The 21,971-nt window shown below is 35.0% G+C and overlaps 1 protein-coding gene across 2 annotated transcripts in view; it reads left to right on the top strand.

Annotated features, from left to right (window-relative positions):
* MICU3 (Mitochondrial calcium uptake 3) overlaps window positions 1-21,971 on the top strand; it is a 330,518-nt gene that overhangs the window by 233,698 nt on the left and 74,849 nt on the right. The window contains exons 4-6 of one of the 2 annotated variants that reach the window (XM_081752946.1): window positions 907-954; window positions 3,553-3,635; window positions 21,586-21,648. In XM_081752946.1, the coding sequence (XP_081609072.1) occupies window positions 907-954; window positions 3,553-3,635; window positions 21,586-21,648 (194 nt within the window). The remainder of the gene's footprint in view (window positions 1-906; window positions 955-3,552; window positions 3,636-21,585; window positions 21,649-21,971) is intronic. The other variant, XM_081752947.1, reaches the window with a different exon arrangement.

Raw genomic sequence — 21,971 nt, forward strand, 5'->3', positions numbered from 1 at the left:
GATTTGCCAACAATGAAGAGATAGAGTCAGCTGTTAATGGCTGATTTGAAGAGCTCGACGGTTCTTACTATAAACCAGTGGTGCGTACAGAAACCGGTTTTACGTTTTTTTTTTTAGGAAAACTGGTTCAGTTTTTCACCGGATCCGGTTTCGGTTTTCTTCAAAACCGGTTCCTGTTTCTTCCAAAAATTCTATTTCTGACCAGAATAGTGTTTTGTTGTTCTCTGGAAACCGATTCCGTTTCCACAGAAATAATTTTGTTTTTTCCAAAAGTTTTCATCAAAACCAGTTTCGGTGAAAGCCGAACTGGTATTGAAGGAAACCAAAACCGGTTTCGACAAAAAACCGAAACCGTTTATTTGGAAAAACCGAAATGTCGATTTTTCGGATTTCGGTTTTTCTAGAAACCGGTTTTTATATAAAAAAATGTTTTGCCCATCACTACTATAAATAGGGTATTGAAGCTATTGAATATCGCTGGGAAAAGTGTATCGAACTAAAAGGAGATTATATTGAGAAATAAAGAATTTTCTCCCATTTTTTCGTGTTTTCTTTGTTAGATCGGGTACTTTTAGGACTACCTTCGTACATACAACACAATTTTCCAGTGGAAACAACATAAAACTGATCCTATTTTAAGGATAATTGGTATGTGTTTTACTTTAATGAACTTTATTTTTTGTTAGAAATTCTGCGGCGAACTTTAGAAACTTTGTATAAACACTACTGGCAAGTTAAAGTTGAAGGGTGCAACATCCCTCCATACTACGGAATGTTTTTTATATTGAAAAACAATTAAATACTGAATCCTTGTGTTCGATTTAATAATTCAGAAATTCCTAATGTGTACTAATTAAGATACTAAGTAGAAGCTGTGTTAATGTTTCTCTTTTCTTTTATTTTCAGGAATAATTTCCTACACAGAGTATTTGTTCTTGCTCTCTATACTTACCAGTAAGTATACCGTTAACATTTTAGTTCTTTTTTCACTGTGTTTAATAAATAAAGCTAACCTTTGTTTTAAAAGTATATTCGTAACAGACTTGACAATGGAACATTTGTGTTTGTAGGACTTTTTAAAATCTATTTTTAGCAACAAACGAGTCACAGTGGGTCATAATGAATGGTGGGTCATAGTAGTAGTAGGTCACGTAGTGCTAACCCACCACCCACCTTGAAAATTTGATCCACCCGACCTATGACTTGCGCTTCAGCCACTTCTTCTCCTCCCCAAGGTTACCATTACAGAGGCCAAGTGAACATCTGAGCCGCATTGAGTAGAATGAGAAAAAAGTCAGCCCCACCGGAAATCGAACAGGGGGCACCGAATTGGTAAGTGAATATTTGTCGTGTTCACCTGTGATAGAATGGGTCACTTGGATTAAGACTTTCTTCCACGCTTGGGTGTTGCTTCTCAGACCCAGTCCGACCCGAAGACCCAGCTAGACGCGATGGCCCGGTAATAGCCAAAATATCAGCTCTGTATCATTACTCCAGAAATTTATTATTGATTAATGACGTCCAGTATTCGAGGTGAAACGTTTGTTTGTTTGATTACCAGTTTGACATTTGTTAACCAACACACCGTATCTTGAATATGTGAAATATAATTTCATGTTTATTCGTGTTCCCATACTGGGAAGTAATACAGTGATTTTTGAACATATATTATACAAAAAATATTTAACAATACTTCTGTGTCTCAGCGACACCTCATATTCTAAACGCCATGTTTCAAAAGCTAGCTAGTTTAAACCTCGACGATCTCTCATAAGAAAAAGAAACATACATTTATCTTTTCTCTAATTCTGACGCGTTTATATTGTTAAATCCTGTAGTTATCTTCCAGTGCAATGGTTTGATACATGGATGCACATAAACAAGGAAGAAAATAATAGATTTTGTGAGGAGACAAAGATAAAAAGCGAGGCAGCCTCAGATACTCGCCATGTGTATGACGATGTATTGTCGTCTCTGGGTCACGAGTAGTCTTTTTCCAACTATAGCGCACTCCGGGAGAGAACTGTGCGTACTCATCTATCTCGGGGTGAGTTAAAAATCAAAGAACATACGAATACCTGTTATCAGACACTCGTATATATATATATATATATAGCTTGAAAGATCACTCGCCTGCTCGCCAGTGGAAAGAAAGTAAAGTCACGGCAAGAAAAGTACATTTGGCTAGTATAAACACTGTGACTGCAAAACGGTCTGGCTAGTACATTTTCTTGGCTGGCTAATACTTGCAAGCTCTCTATATATAGAGCTAGACGTAATGAATTATATTGCTATTGACATATATTTTTGTAACCCTCAGATCTCTGATTTCCATTGTTATAGCTTGTAACTGCTTCAGACACATACTTTAACGAAAAATTCAATTTCGTAAAATCATCATCATCATCATCACGACTAGAAAAAATAACTTTTAGTTATTGCATATATATATATGGTGCGTGCGGTCCCTGGTTCGATTCCCGGCCAGGTAAATTTGTGGTGTACAACATCGTGTCTATGGGTTTTCTCGAGGTACTCGTCTTTCCTTCCACTTTATCATTCCACCAATTCTTCCAGCGTCATTGACTTGCCTTAATAATTCGTCTTCCGTGGCCTAAAGGGCATAAGTGTAGGACGTTAAACTGAAATGCAGTATTACAGTTCTATATAGGCCTATACTATAATATACATATAGAAAATTTTTGTCCTGCTAAAAATGTCAAATCAAGCCTATTTTTAAAACTATATTTTAGAATATCTTGTTCTAAAGGGTTTTCAGTGCAAAGAAGTGAAGAAACGCTATGAACATCCACGGAAAAGGCAGAGTACGTATGGTTTCTTCTTGCTTACAACCATTGTTCTTTCAGAAAAAATGTTCCGGGGGACACTTCTGGTACTATTTTATTTATTATTATATTATAGACGTATTATTTTGGTCTCGTTCGGGGGGCACTCTTAGAGCTCCGGAAGCAAGGGCAGTGCCCCCCCCCCCAAAAAAAAAAACATGTCTGGAATAAACACTGCTTACAACCACTGCTGCTGGGAAGATCAGTCCTCGTTGCCTCCGCTGAGTTTTTAAATTTGTATTTTCCTTAGAGTTGCGATTGTGATGAACATGCCAATTACGATAGTTTCAAATTTGCATTCTATTTATTTATTTATTTATTTATTTCCGTAACCAATGTTTCATATATGATTATTCAAAGGCGGAAGATGTATTCCCAGATTTTAATAGTTCCGGTGAACACACACACATCCACACACAAACTCCGAGATAAGAGTTAAAATTTTTTTCGTTAATCACACCCAATCCGGTACAGTTTAACCACGAGTCACAAAGTTCGTAACTCGACCAACTGCAGAATCGCAGCTCTACTTACTAGTAATCTGATGATCTGAATATAGACATTCATCGAAAATGAATACTTTAAAAACGGGAGTTGGAAAGTCTCTTTAGTAAAAGATCAAAAAGTAAGGTTCCCTTTCGTTTTGTATTTATATTTTTAAGGAGAGTTGTATAAAGCGAATGAAATACGTTTTGTTTCTTTCCAGAGCCTCAAACAGGTTTTCGTATTGCCTTCAACATGTTCGACACAGATGGCAACGAACGAGTTGATAAGAACGAGTTCCTAGTGGTGAGTAATAGAACAAAACACAAAATAATTATGAGAAATAAATTAGACAAACTACATAGGAAGGAAAGTTGGTAATTTAGAATACTTTTGTTGTCCTTTCTGTAAAGGCTCTTTGTTTGCGAAAGGGAAACTTGTATTTAAAAAAGTAATTGAAATGCTAGTTTTTCACTGATTTTTTTTTCAGCAAGGAGAAAACTTGCATATACTAATTTGCTGTAGTTAATTCTTGTTGCGGGCTTTAATGTTGGGTTTTACTATGTAAAATATAAGCACTAACTTTTCTCTCATTTTCGAACGTAGTGTATGGCTGCATGCGAAAGAACTAATACTGGTATATCAGTTGTGCGTTACATTATTTTTTTATTTGTTCAATACTTCTGTAATATAGAACTAACATTATTTTCTTAGTTTTTTTTCTATAAAGTAATTAGATATATTTCTGAATATATCATTTCCAGTACCAGAAGCACATATTGCTAGGAACTTTTGATATATATTTGACACGTGGTGGATTTTGGATTCCTCGTGGTAAGGTAAAGTGAGTATTGAAGTTGCAATTGAAGTACCAGAAAGAAAATTACCTTTAGTAAAAAATCTTGGGGGTGATTGTTTATTATAGCAAATGTCTCTTCAATTCCAGCACAACAGTGTTCTTTCAACATCAGAATGGAGACATGCAAGAAGAGTGTTTGTCATCGCAAGGTTTTTCGAAGAGACAAAACGGGGGGAAATGTTGAAATTTGTGAACCCATCTAACTTTGTGTTTTTTCCCCTCCCTCTGTAGATCCGACGTCTGCTCGCTGGAACAATTGTGGAAGAGCTGCTGGAACATGTGGAGGATGCAGCGACTCGTGGAGCTGTGAGTCTGACTCGTTGATGTCTGCCTCAACCTCAAAAAACCCTCCCAAAACAACAAGAGCAACACCCGTGAACTCACGTCAACAATCGGGGGCGGATGACATGCTTTCAATCAGTTTCAAATACCTCAATCAGTCAATGCGTTTGCCAAGTTGGAAAAAAAAAAAAAAAAACTGTAGACATCCATTGCAGCGCCGCATGCTGTGTGTGTGATGTAGTACCAGATGTTTCGATTTTTTTTTTTTTTCGTAGCTAATGTGAAAATAATAGATTGCTTCGAATAATTAGGGAGAAATGAGCGGTTTTCCAAAAGGAAGGCAAGTTGTCAGAGCAGACAACATGGAAACAAAATCAAGCAAAGCTTTTGTGACAACGAGAAATGAGGCAGATGCCCTTTGGTTGAACATCTGCTTAGTTAAAAGTAATTCTTGTTTAGTTGGAGATTTAACCTATAAGGCCATGTTTAGCACATGAAAAGCAGGATTCCAATAGAATGAACTTATGCGTATATTTGGTTGAAAAATAGGAACATTCGTTCTAGAAAATTCTAATAAATGTCGTGTATATAATTAGCAATATGATTCCAGTATCAGAAAATGAAATCTTTGCTGTTTTGTTCTGTTTACACCAAATATTAAGTTTTTAAGGTATAAATCCTGCTCAATCTACCTATTCTCTTAGATTTTCGGGAATTCTTTTGGGGCTGGATGTAAATACCAGACAGCCTATAAGGAAATTGGTACTGGCCATCCGATTGCCCAGATGAGTGCTAGATGGGATGGCACTTTCATTACGATCCTAGCTAACTTGCTATTTTTTAAATTCTTAATTGTTTCCAGTAAAAATGGCGTCAGAAACGTACTCGAGAACAGTATTGCTAGGAGATAAACACCTGGGACGTAAATGAAATAGACATCTGATTTCTTCATAAACTTATTCTCCTAGAAGTAATGCAGAAAACAATAAAATGTAACATTTTTATCTCTACTGTAATAAAAATATTTAAAAAATACAAAAATAATAAATATTTATAAAGTATCAAAATTTATTTATTACGTAAAAACTTATTTTTTTAATAATACATAATTTTAAAATACTATTCTTACGTACGTATAATAAATTAACAATTAAATTTGCTGTAATTTTCAAAGAGGAACGGATCCAGGAAGGACTTCCTGGAAAGATTTTGTTTTCTCTCTCACCGGATTTTTGGAGCACTAGGACCTGTGCTTCTTCGGAAGGGGGGAGGGGGACTTTTCACTCCCGAGTGGATCCGTGTATATTTTTAAAATAAAACAAACAACTTTTGCATTCCGGGTAGTAAGACGAACTCTCAAAAGCCCCCTCCATCAATGAGATTATTATTATTATTATTATTATTATTATTATTATTATTATTATTATTATTATTATTATTATTATTATTATTATTATTTAAAGTTCTGTGATATATTGTTAGTACGATAGCTGATGTACGATAATAGGAAAGTATACGACAATTTAATAACACCTGCTAAAATGCAGAGATAGTTCTGGGGATATTTGAAATTCGGAAGAAATTCTATTCATTGCGTGAAAAAGAGTACAAATTTTGCAACGTGTGTGACAATATTACTCAAAACATTACAAAAGTGATTATTGCCTCGAGAATGTAAATAATGTAGGTAAATTACCTTTAATAGAGTAGCAATTTAAATATTTTTACATTACACTGTTAACTACATTTTAAGTGTACCATACTTTAAAATCACAAAAACAATTCACATGTTTACTGACGTTTGTTATCACTAGCTAATTGGTTAATCGGATCTCTGCAATTCAGCATACATTCTGAACATACTGTAAAACTAGAGATGCAAGGGCTCGGAAAAAAAAAACGGCTTTTTTGGAAAAAAAACTCGTTTTTTTCTGCTTTGCTTTTTTGCTTTGGAAATTTTGGGCTTTTTTCAAAATACTGCTTTAAATTGATAAAACAGACTTTGTATCGCTTCTCTATAACACAAAAAATCATTTAATTAGTGGTTGATGCTGATAATAATATAAAACATCGAAAATAAACTATGAATTTCGAAAAAATATTTCAAACAATTTTTCTTCAACATATTTACATTATGAATTCCACAGGATTAACCGATGTATATAATAAGAATTTTTTAAACTCCTATATACGTAAGTAACAAAAGTAAGCAGAGTTGGAAAGAACCGTGGTTGTTTTTGAAAATGACAAAAACCCGTTTTTTGGGGGATGTTTAAACCAGGCTTTTTTGGTTTAAACCAGGCTTTTTTGACTTAGATTTTTTGCTTTATGTATTTATATTACATATTCACAGAAATAAGTTTGTTTCGCCTTGGTGTTATTATGCAACAGCGGGGTTATGCCGGAAAAACTCCCATAAGCTTAAAGAAGTGCGGTCAGTAAATTTCTTAAGTTGAGAATCTCCCGCCCTAGCCATTGAGAAAATCCCGTCATTGCTTGAAATTAAGACAATAACGGGAAAATCCTGTTATTGCTTTGCATGTAAAATTTAAAGGTCAACGTACCATAATCAGTACGCTAAAACTGAGGTATTAAATTACAAATTTAGTACCGGTACGTAGATATCATTGAAAGTCCAATCCAAGCTAATGTTGGAAGCTACGTAGGCAATCGATAAATTTTGCCAATTTCTATCAATATATTTAAGCAATATTGGCTTCTTTATAAAACAACACGCATTTAGGCATGCAGAAATATACAATTTGGTTTGTTTCGTACATGTAAGCTTAACATCCTTACGAAATACCGAGGTTATCAAGGAGAAGACTTTCGCTTAAACTGACATCCGAACCGCTACTTGGGTTACGCATGAAAGAAGATTTGTGGTTCGACCGAGAATTGAACATGGGACACCTTGATTAAAAGGTGAAAGGGAAATAAAACTATTGCAGGTGGTTTGATATCTGGAAACGTTACCATGAAGTTCACACGATTCGCATTTTTCATTCTTTTTATTTTTGTGGTTTAAACCAGTTATTAAAAAAAAAAAAGTTGGTGTTAACCAGCCAACCCTAAAAGTAAACACTTCTTTTTAAAGAATACACAAATAACTAGCAAAATAGTATGTAGTATTTTTTTACTTCAAAATATTCCATACCCTGTTTTTGAAACAAAATAAAATTAAAATAAAACATAAGAGAAATACTTAGATTTATATGATACACTTAAAGGCTGCACATCTAGAGCTTTTGGTTCTGTATATTCTTGAAATTCTACAGTTAAGTTTTATAGAACCACCATCACAGTTTACCCAATCCTCAAGTTTTCTGAATTTTTAACAAGAGGGATTCAACATATCATTACGGAACTCCCCCCCCCCAAAAAAAAAACTACGGAATATATTTAAGTTAAGCTAAATACAACTGCACAACAAACACGACTGAGTGATTAGCTTTTGCGCTTCTATCGGGAAGTCCGGGATTCAACCAGCATTCGACCATTCTGACAAAGCTTTTCTTCATTCCATCTGTGAATGTAGAAATAGTGCGTGTACTGTGAGTTGGGCGACTTCCTTTTTCATTGTTTTTAAATCGTTATTATTACTAATTACCAGCAGTGATGGTTTTGCGAAGGTTAGGGGGGCGGTCTTTCCGACTGAAGCCCGTTCCCCAAAGTTACGGAATGTCTGCAACAAACGAAATATCTATTATTTATGCCTTTACTCATAAACTTTAAGCTCCCGTCAAATAAAAATTACGAATGTTTAAAAACACTAAACATTAGTAAGAAACCCTTCCCAAAATACTTTTCTAAATCCACCACTGATTCTGAGTATAAAATGATTTTTAAAGTTGTATCCGGAAGATTATTGCTAAACATATAAACGAAACGAAATATTAGTTATGCCTGTACTCATAAACTTCAAGCACTTCCCAAATAAAATTAGGACTTTTGGGAAACGAAACAATTAGAAAAAACCCTCCTAAAGTACTTTCCTAAATCCGCTACTGATTATTTGTATAAATTGGTATTCAAGGTTGTGTCCGGAAAATTATTGCTAAATCACTTCACAGCTACAGTATAACAGAAATGTGGAAGTACGGTTTGACGGATATATTGAAAAACGTACGCTTTGACGGATAAATAGAAAAACGGGCAAGTTTAACTTTTGCGCTAGAAGCTAGAGTACTAAAAGCTCTTAGAAATGAAACACGGATGACAAACTAGAGAAGAATAAAGATGTCGATAACTCAAAAGTTAAAATAAAGTTAAATAGCCTCTAAAATTACCCTCAAATACTACATTCTTCATGTTAGCTTTAATTCGTAAAACATGTGCTCCATCCATCTTGATGGTGAATTTCAGAGCGAAATATCACATTCAGGTCATGGAATTCTTACCTAACTATAGAATATACTATAAGAAAGCTATTTAGATAGAAAAATCATGAAGTTGAAAAAAGCCAAAATTTCCAAAATTCTCGTTTTTTTCCCAAAAAAGCCGGCTTTTTATGTGAAAAAAACCATCGATTCAAAAAAGCCGGCTTTTTTGCATCTCTATGTAAAACTGATCCAAGTCATTATTAGTGTTTGTACTATAGGCAGCTGGTCCCATCTCCAATCAAACCGGGGACTAGATACATAGGAAACTCGCGTTATCTACTCGATCAAGAAGGGGTAATTACTAGTACTTGATGTAGATAACTTTTCAGAAATAAAGATACAAAGTATTGAAGGAAAATCACAGAATTATTTTCGGTAGACTGATAAAGAATTAAACGTCAATCTTGTTTTCTATGCAGATTGCTAAATATAGTTTTAGCTGGAAACGTTCGAGTTAGTTTCCTCTTAATAATAATAATAATAATAATAATAATAATAATAATAATAATAATAATAATAATAATAATAAAGCTTGATATTGATACTGGAAACAAAAGGTACGATAATTTTAAGACAAAAACATAATTTTAAATACTACGTACGATAATATCGTGTGATCAGGGTGGCAACACTGATTTAGCAGTATATTCGCAGTACTATTTCTCATTGTCCGCGTATTGAAAGTTTTGTCCGGAGGAATGTAAAATCACTACTGGTTGAGGCAAGCTCACTCCCCCCCCCCAAGTGAAATCAGGAGGCGTCCCAACATTACCGAATACCGTATCGCATGGTATCACAACGGTAATATTTATGAGGCATGAAGGATTTTGGGTCATTTTCATAAAATAAAATAAAATAAAATAAAATAAAATAAAATGTTATTTTAGAAGTTGAAAGTGTCGTGTGAAGAAATCAGTTTTCGCGGACGTGCTTCACAGGGTGTTGTTCATGAATAAAAAGGGTGAGGCAGATGAGATGAGTCCCGTATGTGGTGTGTGAAGATAATGGTGTGAACTTGTTCTTTTGCCATGTTCAACCTCTATTTGGCCTGCTGCTGTGCTGCCCAGACTAAAATTCTATTATTATGTGCCTGTGTTTTTTCTCCTGTACATAAATGCTATTTGTGTTCATTGACATGAGTTTTTAAGTCTATGTTGGACCATTTCGTGTAATCATTATTCATACTTGGAGCAAGGGATTATATCATCTTGTTTAACTTGGTATGAAAGGAGATTATGGACTCCACTCCATTAATTTATCACGTAACAGTGAACGAGCATCTTTACCTTCATATAATACGAGGGTGATTCAGAAACTAATGCTTCCGAGATGATACCTTTATATGTGTTTGACAGATAACACCGATAGAGGTATCAGTGGAAAGCTTGCAGTATCAGCTACAAATGTTGGCATCATTTTTCGACATAGTCCTCATTGTGGGTAACACACTTCGCCAACGCGAAAGAAGATTTTTCATGCCGTCGGCAAAGAGTTGTGGTGGTTGCTGGTGGCCATTGCCGAACTGTTGCTTCTACCTGCTTGTCATAACTATAGCTTTGGCCCTTAAGGTGATCTTTAAGTTTGAGGAAGAGCCAAAAGTTGCAGGACGCAAGATCTGGAATATAGGCAGGATGAGGCAGAAATCTCAACAACACTTTGCCAGCAGGTGGGACAACTGAGTTTTTTTTTTTTTTTTTTTTTTTTTCGGAGCAGAGGACGTGTAGCAGTACTCCATCGACTGACACTTCGTTTCCAAGTCGTAATGGTGCATGTACGACTCGTCGCCGGCGATGAATGTTCCTGGGCGCACAATCTTCCGCAGTCAGAAATTTAATGATAGCCCGCTATTTCAACCAGACGTCACCACTGGATGGCATGGATTGTTCCATTACTGCGGAACGAGAAGAGATAGGAAGGTGAAACAAGTGAAATTCTGTAGCTTAAACATCAGTGCATTAATGATAAATAGTTCAAAATGTTTGCAGTATTATTGGCCAAGTAATGGACTTGGAGGCATTACTTTCTGAATCACCCACGTAAAAAAATACTTACTCACCGCTTTGTGTATATGTACAAAACTGTTCCTGGAATTTCATCTCTTTTACGCGACCCATTCTCAGACATAATATTTACCGTTTTACAAACAAGTTGACTATTACCTCTATTTCAATAATTTTCCGGTGCTGTGTTACTTCTTCTCAAAACCTAACCTTGCATATTCCATCTCAATTAGGGTAGCGGTAATCTTTGTCCCGATTGTAAGCACATCAAGAGTGAGATTGCATTGTATCATTTTGGTAATTCAGAGATTCGAAGTGCGTAAAGCCTCAAAATAGTACATATGACAAGTGAATCTCTAGATTTTATGTTACTTGTGGAATTAACAGTTTGTAAGACAACTTTACAACATGTAAAAGGGTATTTCAATAACCCAATCATAATTATTAACTTCATTCCCTTTAAATTCAAGTACTGACGAAATTTCCGATTAAATACCTACTTCCTTTTATTAAAGAATTTAATTTCAAATATTTATGTACCACTATTCACAACCTTCGATCTAATATGTTAATTACGTAAAAATAAATCAAGGAATGATTTGTTGATTTTTCATTTTATTCTATAGTACACGTAATTATGAATTCATAATTACACGAATGAAAATTACGCAAATGCTGGCAATAGACGACATCGCTGCATAATCGAAATGCCGTGCAGTATAAAAAAAGAAACAAATATTAGCGAGCTTCAGGAGAGTGACATTATTATTATTATTATTATTATTATTATTATTATTATTATTATTATTATTATTATTATTATTATTATTATTATTATTATTATTATTTTTTCGAATGATTCACTTCGTTCTAGAGCGCATGTGCCTAATGGCTATTTCCATATGTGTCTTATCACCGTACAAATAAAAGAAAATATTGTATACATAACCATGCTGAAAATAGATAAACAAGAATTTCTACTGTCAGAACGAGTGCGCCACAATTCCAAGAAAGTATGTAAATTTGACGTTTTGACATTTGGATCTTGTTTCTCAAGTTGAACGTAAGCTATAATGAACAGAAGTGTCACTTTCCATAAAATGTGTAAGAATATTCTAGGAAGTTTGTATTGCATCTCAAAGGCAGCTTATGGAGATAACATAGAAATGTATGCTGTAATCCAATGTGTAATAATATAGCAAGTGATGATGTGCGATGGCATTGTGAACAAAATATGACATATATCTGTCAAAGTGGAGAAGCTTGTGTGTGTTTAAACGAGTAATTTTACACACACACATTCATATATGTGAGTGACGTGTGTGCTATGCTACGACCCTTCAATATAGTGTGGCTATATTAAGCAATTCCTCAGTTGTCAGAGTGCGAAGGAAGCTGACTTGTGCATAACTACTGTCTATATGTATTGGTATCCAAAAGTTGAAGAGATGATTATGAGTTTTCTCTTCTGTGAAATTATAACTGGATTCTTTAAAACATATTTTTATTTGAACTATTGATACAGTGTTTGATACTCAAATTCATGAGAAGCTAGTTTGCTATTTTAAACATCTCTGCATTATAAGGGGGGGAGGCAAGGTGGCTCAGTGGTAGAGTGCTTACCTCTGGTGCGTGGGGTCCCTGATTCGATCTCCAGCCAAATAAGTTTGTGGTGACCAACATTGTGCCCGTGGGTTTTCTCGAGGTACCCCCGTTTCCTCCCACAATTTCATTCTACCAATTTTTTCATCATCATTCACTTGCCTTAATCATTTCTCTCCTTTACCCTAAAAACATAATCGTGGGACGTTAAACTGAAAGATTTCATCTCTACATCATGTTCGCTAAAAAACAACCCTTGCCCAAAAATGCGAAATGCCTAATTAATTTTGTGACTACAATACATTATTAAGGTTTTTGTTGTCTTTCATAGGAGTCTGTGCTTCATTCCCAGTGGGCGTATATGTGTACAGATTACGTAAAAAAGATCAACTCGTTTTCTTCGAATTCTCCGGAGGATTGGAAAAGTGACATGGCAATTGTGCATTCATGCATATAAAGATCTTTCAAGTAAAGAAATCTTGATCCTTAGTCAAGAGAAAAGAGAAGAAGACACTTGATATGAGAAAGAATTTATTTATAAAAACTGTTTTCTCTTTGGTCAATCCTAGCACATTGACAATGATAAAGAAAAAATGTACACTGGGAGCATGGTAATCTCTTTGCAGTAGAAGTTTCAGTAAAAGCAAACAAAATCAAGATATGCTGAAGTGATCGAGATCTAAGTAATTCAATTTCGCCTCTGCACCGTCTTCAACTTAACGAACATTATCTTTAAATAAACTAACTCGCTGTAATTTTCGAGAAGACTGCAATCGAAGGGGATCTTCATTGCTATAAAAAGCAAAAAAGAAAACCCGGCTACTTTAGATTTACAACATACATGAAAGATATTATATGAGTGTTAATAATTTTCCACAGGGAATGATAGCGTATGAAAATATACATAATGAACTCTTGACTGCCCGAACAAAAGAAGACAGATGTTTCTCCAAGTTACGAAAATTTCCATCATTTCAAGAAAAGCGAAGAGTTCTGTTTAAGAAATTATTACTGCCATTTTATCTGTAATATTATCTAATATATGTTTTAATGTGAAGAGAGTATCAGCATATATTCGGAACTGTCATAAAAGTTCCATGTATGTATTTATTAGAGACCGGATGTTTAGACATTAAAAACCTGGAAAATAACCAGGCAAAAAGTATGCACTAAAATAACTCGAAATAATAAGGATAGATACTCAATACAATAAAAAAAATATTTGAAGTCATAGATAATGTTCAAAGAATATTGAAGCATACCTGTTTGTTAATATCTTCTTTTATTGTATATATACAAATGAAGCTTCACGTGTATTCCATACATTCTATACAGCACTTTATCACTACACATAACAGTCCAAATTTTATACACTTATCAACACACAGAGCAGCCCAAAGTTTTACAGGACTTTATCAGTACACATAGCAGTGCAAAGTTTTACGACATCTTATTACTACAAACAGCACTTATATTTCTCGGAAGAGGCGGAATCCTTTCTTGAAACACTAAGCTATATATTTTACCAATAGTCTTGTTTTGAAGAAAATGCGTCGAATAGGCAACATTAGGCACTAAAGTAATTATTTAGGCAGGAAGGGGCGAAAAAGGCGAAATAAAATTGACTTAAATTGAAACTATAACCCCCAGGCATTTTGCCTAACATCTGGTCTCTAGTATTTATTTTTAAAGCAGAAATATCGTACTTGAATATTTTTTAAAATTCTGTGCGGCGTAGAAGATTGGGTGAGAACCGGAACGAATGTTGCCGTAATGCCACGTTGCAACGTTTCTACTGTCAGTGCATGAATTGTATTACACTGACTTCATTGTACTTTTATCAAGTGTATATTATACGTTACTACAATTATGTATGTTACTACGTTACATACGTTATACATTACAATTCTTAATTTTTCTTCTTAGCTTAGCAAAATAAAATATAGCGTGATAATCAATGTATAATGTTAATTGTTCAACTTCTATATACACATTTTTAGAACGCTCTTGAAATTAAATTCACTAAATCTTCATCATAACAAAGGCTCCTTAGCAACGATGTTGTAATATATTAGGGACCGTCAATAAATTGCATTGTACGAGCGTCTTGACTAACTTCCGTTATCATTATTAACACCGTCATTACTGTGTGTTTGAACTTCGTTTTCATTTTAAACTTGGCAACATTGTTACTGATAGTCAATTGTCACCACATTTTCAGACTACACCGCATTTAAACAATGAGATATCCTTCTATTCTTAAAAGATTGCAATTAAAAATTATTACAGTCTATTTACGATATGGAGACAATTATTTTGAAGTTTGGGTATAATAAGACGAAACGTGCTGTCGAAAGTATGATCGGAACTGTTTTCCAGGTTGTACCTGAAGTAAGAATCCCACCGGAAAGTAAACTCGGGATCACACATACAGAAAGAACCAGTGTCATCTACTTGCCCAGGAAGAAGCACATGAAATCAATTGCGTAATACCGAGAAATCTGTATAATACTGAAATTGCCGTGCAGTGGCGTCAACATCTAAATGAAATTGAAACAAGAATGTTTATTCTTCGTCTTACGAATATAGTTCTGTATTAAAGTATATTGTTAATATTTTTTCCTTAATAGTCTCAGTGCTTAGAACTGGTAGCAAAATTCGAATAAGGCAGGGACACAAACTAACGGTGTACTAAAATTCACACAAAAAGTAATTTTGATAGAAAACACAGGTTTATAATTGAAAAATGAAATGAAATATTTGAGTTTTACGTCCCACGGTTGTGCCGGTTAGGCTAAAGGAGACGGTGATGATGAGAAATGAAGGAAATGGTGGAATGAATAAAGTGGGAGGAAATGGGAGAACCCCGAGAAAACCCACGCACACGGTGTTTGTCCACCACAAAGTTCACTTGGCGGGAGCTGGGATCGAACCCGGGACCCCAAGCACCAGAGGTGAACGCTCTACCACTGAGCCACCGCAGCCCCAGGTTTATAATTGAACATTATATATATATATATATATATATATATATATATATATATATATATATATATATATATATATATATATATATATATATATATATATAATTGATTCATAAGCTATACAGTATAGGGTTATGTATGGAATAGCATACCGGGTAAATGGCCTCCACGGCTTTGTTTGGCACCTACGCACTCTTTTATTGAAATTTTCCATGACCGCATTGCCTAAATGTGCACAGAGAAAAATCCATTCCCCGAACAGCGGTATATTGTACAAATATACGGTATCCTCTTGCTTGCTATAGAAATCAGTACGGAGCATACGTTATCCGTATGCTACATAGGCACTGCCCTTAGGTGTTACATCATGCCGTTGCAGGATGTCTGACATCTAAGTTTTCCGTATATCGCATACATGTACTTCTGTTAGCTTCGTCAGCTATGTTATATACGCCCATTTGTATGTGAGATCCTGACTGCCTACATTGTTTATACGGAAAGTACGTATAGATCGAACACTTATACAGAAAGTATTATAAAACGTGCGTTTTCAGTTATACCTCTGCTGTACGTTAAGTCCGAAAACTACAGGAATTACGCATGTAACCTGTCTTTTTAAGTACGCCAGCTACATTTTTTTTCTCATTGTGGCTGAATTTCGTTGACACAGCGCTCAATTTACTTCAAAGGGTGGGTGGCCGTGGGCTTGTTGACATAAACCTTAGGCCTCGAAAAAACCCGAAGAAAAAGGTCGAACGACGTTAAATTACATGATCTGGGTGCCCAATTCTGATCACTAAAACGGGAAATTAAACGACTAGGAAATGACTCATACAGTAATTCAATTGTTTCTCGTGCTGTATGGCATGTGGCACCATCTTGTTGAAACCACATGTCGTCCATATTCACATCTTGCAATTAAAGCACAAAAATGGTTTATCATGTCGCGGTAGTAAGCACCATTAGCTCTTATTGCTTGACCTTCCGCATTTTCGAAGAAAAATGGTTCGGCGATGCTTCCAACTTAAAATCCACACCAAACAGTGACACGTGTGCATGCATTTGTTTCTCAACAATCACTCGTGGATTTTCTGAACCCCAAATGTGACAATTCCGTAAACAAAGCCATCGAGATGAAAATGAGCTAATCGCTGAAGATAATTTTATTCGAAAAATCAGCATGCACTTGTTGTTATTCCAGAATCCATTCAACAAACTCCTCGCTGTAGGTGGTCATTAGACTTTAGTTCTTGAGTCAATTGAACTTTGTAAGCAAGAAGATGTAAATATCTCGTGATAATGCTTTAGAAAGCTTCTCGAAATGTGCAATTCTTGATCACAGTGCCGAATTGATGTTTCTGGACTCCCAGCAACACTCTCACGAACTGCTTCGATGTTTTGTGTTGAACGAATTGTTGAAGGACTGTCAGAGTGTTTAAGATCACAAATTTACCCACTCTTACTAAATTTTTAAATTAATCTCTTCGCAGTTGATGAAGTTAAATCACTATTCCGACCATATTTTGTACGAAAATTGCGAACTGTACATGCCAAACCTTTATTATTTTTAAAATATTGTTGAACAATGAAAACGCGTTGTTCTTTGGTGTAGCGCTCAATTTTTAATAACCCTGAACTATCAGCTTGTCACATCTTTTTTTTTTTCCGTTGGCAACACCTTAGCACACAAATGGCGCAAAATTCAAATCTTGTGTGAATTTTGGGACACCTATCACTCCGAATTACTCATTGCAATGTCTCCATTGCATTACGAGACTGACATCGCAATGCGCTTTATGTATGCCTTAATGCTCGGAAGGTAGCCAAGATCTTGCAGCCATTTCAGTAATTTGATGTGGATTCGCTTTCTGCTTAACCCTTAACGAGTTTTCGTAACCATTTGGTTACACATGTTTTGATCTTGCCTATTGCGTTTGAAGACTATTATTTTTAGGTATTGTTCCTTGTGGTTATTTGTGTACATGCTTTCCGCGATCCAGAGAAGCTATTGCTTCCTGGTGACAACTCTGGTAAATTTTACGCGGAAGGTAGTCTGTGGATATATTGTTTTGCAAGCAGTGCCGGAAACAGACAGAAAATATAGTGAACCGTTAAGGGTTAAGATCTAAGACAAGATGACATTTTTCTCTGTCAGTCGTAATTTGTTGCCACTGGGTCATGCAGTAGGTGAAAGAGGATGTGTGGCCAGGAAGAGAGATTGGAGGAAGCAATAAGGCCCGAAAAAATTAATATAGTTCCATGCATTTAATTTAAAATAAATAAATCAAAAGTAACCGTTCGATAGTAGCTACATTTAGTTCTCTTTTATAGAATTATTGTTCAAGTTGTTACGAATATTTGCAGACAATGAGAAAAGCAGTCTAAAATGTCTTCGTGGTGTTGTGACGATCCGGTGGCCTTTACCTTTCTGCTTTTCAGTTGCTTTTGATACTATTGCGGTTTACAATGCTTTTGTTTTTCTTCCTTCGTTTGTTTGTTTTGAGTGCTGATTTGATGATGCTTTGTGTTTATTTTGATCTACTAACTGTTGATTCATTGAAACACTTAGAGTTTAACATTTCATTCAAGTCATCAACTATATTCTGATTTAGAAAACCAATAAATACTAAAGATAGTGTGTATATATATATAAAATATAAGTTGTTGAAAGAATTTACGTGTGTGAAGTTACGGACGTAAATGAAAGTGTATATTTGTGTTTTGGTGGTTGGTGAACAACAGCGAAATCTTAAATGTAACCAGTACTTTACTATTAAATTCCTACTACAGTATTTATAGATTGAAGTAGTGATGTAATTCTCTGACAGTTCCATGGTGATCGCTGTTTTAATCTATACCTGCTACGGTCCCATACGTTCTTCCGCGGTTCTGTCGGGACTGTAAAATGTCCCGATTTTTATATTTAGCTGATTACGATTTGGAATGCAAGTTTATAAAATGAAAAGCTTCTGCTATTTGTTGACCCTCAGTAATCTTATTCAGTGTTACATTCCTAAAAGTGAACGGTAACAATTACCTGTAATTTTATACACAAGGTGTTTCAAAAATTTGTGGCAATATTTTTGAGAATAGATTACTTACATCAAAATAAGACAAAAAGTTGATATAAGCCTGTAGTCAGAAGTGCATAGTTTCGTATTTGAGTGCCGAAAACGTAAAAAATGAACTTTGAAGGTTCATAGTTCTACTACTATAGGACCGATTGTAGTCGGGTCAAGACATCACTGAGGAACTCGTATGTGAACTATCCAAATATCCATCTTTCAGAACCTCCGTACTTCCACACTCATTTTAAGAGAGGCTCTTTGGGAGTACTTGATCACTCTTCACCTACCTCTCTAAAAATTGGCGTGCAAGTACTGGAGCATTCGTAAATATGGATATTTGAATAGTTCACATACCAGTTCCTAAGTGATGTCTTGACCCGTCTACGATAGGTCACATAGTAATGGAGCTATGAACTTTTAACCCCTTCAGTGCGTAATTTTCAGATGCGAACCGCTATAAAAAGTGTAGGTTTCTTTTTTTAGAACTTTGGAATTTGTTACCTTTTAATAACTTTTGAACCTCTTAAGCAATCACAATGAAATTTTCGGCATTATGATCTTTGTTGCTTCTAATTAGTTACTATAACTTGTCATTGTCGTATTTATGGTTATCATCATCATCATATGGTTAGGTTACACAAAATTTGGAATGCCTCAACAGATCAAGCCCAATTTTTCTGTGTGGTATCTTGGGGTTTCTACGTGAGCGCAAACTCGCTAAATATTGTCGGGAATAATATTACTCGTACTATGGGGAAGTATATTCGCCATACGCAATACAAAATAGCCAAAGCAAAATGAAAGCGTATATATACGCCATTCGCACAGCAGGTGCGTTTTCAAGGCACGAGTTAACTCGCCACCCACACTGAAGGGGTTAAAGTTCACTTATTTCACGTTTTCGACACCCTTTAATTCCGAAACTATCTACTTTTGAGCACAGGTCCATATGAACTTTATTTTGATGTGAGTAATCTGTTTTCAAAATATTGTGAAACATTTATGAAACACCCTGTATTGTGTTCGAGTTGCTTTTAGTCACAAAATCATATGAATGATTGACACGAATAAATAATTTGCCAATATCAAATCTTTATAAAATAACAAGCCTTCGTCTAGCTGGGGATTTCTCTCCCAGACTTTGATTTTTTCGTAAGTTTCAGTGCTTTTTGATTATGTATTTATTTATTTTTGTGATTCTTTTAATTTTGGTACCGAGGTAAAAACCTTTTCTCATAGGATGACAATTTACAAGGAAAAGAAAAAGATATTAGTTTTTGTTCGTATTAGTTGTCAAGCGGAAAATACCAGTTGTATTTGCCTGGCTCAAACTTGGATGTAAGATCAGATAAGGAGATATTGCAACTAAAATGATCGCAAGGAGTAGTGAAGCTTGACATAGATTCTACCGATTTCATCAGCCAATAGAACGCGAAAATGTTCCGATCGTCAGCTCCTTCTATGAAATTTTGCATGTCTCGTGCTATATGAAGAACATCTTTGTAGGGTACAATGTAGTTGATCGTTTTGTTGTTATGCAATGTTGCCTGTGCAGTGACGCACAATACATGGCAATACATCATGCTGTATAATAGACCGAGATGCTCGAAATCAATGCATTTTACGCTGAATAATTTACTGTGTTTGTCGTATTCATTAAACTGTTTATATTTTATTTTCATATAAAATCACTTTCATAATTAACTTGAAGAAGCTACGTCATTTTAAAACTTTTAAAGTCACTTTGCATGTTTTTAAAGGGCATTTTGAGTAGATTGAATTTGAGTTTTAACGTCCCTTTCAGCAGCGAGGCTATATGAGACGGGACCTACTGATTAACGTGGAATCCAAACCACATGAGCTTTGCCGGAAATCGAGCCCGGGTCTCCCACACCAAAGGCGCGTATGCTAATCGCTAAGGAGTTCTTGTAGGGCATTTTATAGATCATATATTATCTATTTTTTGGGTGATGAACTTCCGCTCCCTCATTATTAATTTTAAGAAAAAAAGTTAGAAACGAACTACATCATAATGCTGTAAACTATTCCTGACTTTTGTTTGACTATGTTTGTTTAGGAAAGTACTATTTTGAATAGCAGAATTAAAATTAAGAGGGGAAAAGTAGTACTAGTTGTAGTATCGAATACTATTATAGATTGGTATTTGCCTCACGGATTCTGTCCGTAAATATATTTTATTGTATTAAGTCGATATTTGTTTTAGATTATCTTTCACAAAATAACAAGTAGTAAGAACAGTTTCTTTTAGCTTTTTGTATTTATGTAGAAGGAAATAGTAAAGAAATAACTAAATCTTGAAATCTTTCAGCCTGAAAAAAGGAACCAATCGTATTGTTGAAATTTATGCTTTTAAGATTTGCTATAGGGAAGCCAGTAAAAGAAGGTCTCTGACAGCTCGCAATGGCCTTGTCACTACTCACGTGTCAAAGTTTTTTTTTCGGTGCATCTATAATGGCAATTTAATTAATAGTGTAAGACAAGGTGACCGTGGTTGGTAACACTAATACCAAAATATGGGCTGCATTGTCCCACCACATGTGGTAAGAAACGTCAGAGACCATCTCTTGTTGGTCCTTCTATAGATAGGCGCCTACGAAATAATTTCCAAAAGAAGAATAAGAATGGGAAATTAATTATGACATGTTTTGAAATTGACTCGCTAAAATAAATAAATAAATATGGTACTTGTACTTTGGTACTTTAAGATGTGTAATAGATAGTATTTAAAGTCTTGAGTATCAACTCATGTTGAATACTTTTATTCAGTTGCACTCGCCATGTACCAACAGACAAGAGTACTCTTTTTAAGTCCGTAACTTTAAAACACGTTAAATAAATGTCACAGTTTTGATTTGTTCTGTTATTTTATGTTAAATTTGTCTATAGCAAAATTAAAATTAGTCATTTGATATTTATTTGTTTGGAGACACATGACATGTAGAGAAGAAATTATATGATAAAATTTGAATTTATTCTTTTACAGATTTTTCGTTATTTTCTTTTAAGTTATATAATTTATTTTTTATATATATTTGCATTTATCCTATTCCTTCAGCTGATGGGGCTGGTAGCCCGCACTGCTCTACGGAAGGCAACAAAGGAGAAGGCACCGGAATCTGTAAGTTTTCTATTTCCTTCATTTCTTTAACCTATTTGGCCAGTTCCGCTTTTGACAATTTCATCCTTTCTACTTTTGCACCTTGAGCAATGGGATCTCTTCCTCTGGGGTCTACTGTGGGTCGCAAATTTGGAGGTGGGTGTGGTGTTGGAATGGGAACATAATGTTTAAAAATTGACGTGATATACTGTTCGTTGACATATTAGCATTATGGTATGAGGATGCTATTGGATTCCTTTTCTGTTTGCGTCTAATACTCATTAATAGAACACTAGACCACTCAACGTTAGGATGCTGAGATCAGGCTCGGATTATCGCGTAGG

This window comes from Thermobia domestica, chromosome 3 (genome assembly GCF_964235325.1).
Source record: "Thermobia domestica chromosome 3, izTheDome1.hap1.1, whole genome shotgun sequence".
NCBI lineage: Eukaryota > Metazoa > Arthropoda > Insecta > Zygentoma > Lepismatidae > Thermobia > Thermobia domestica.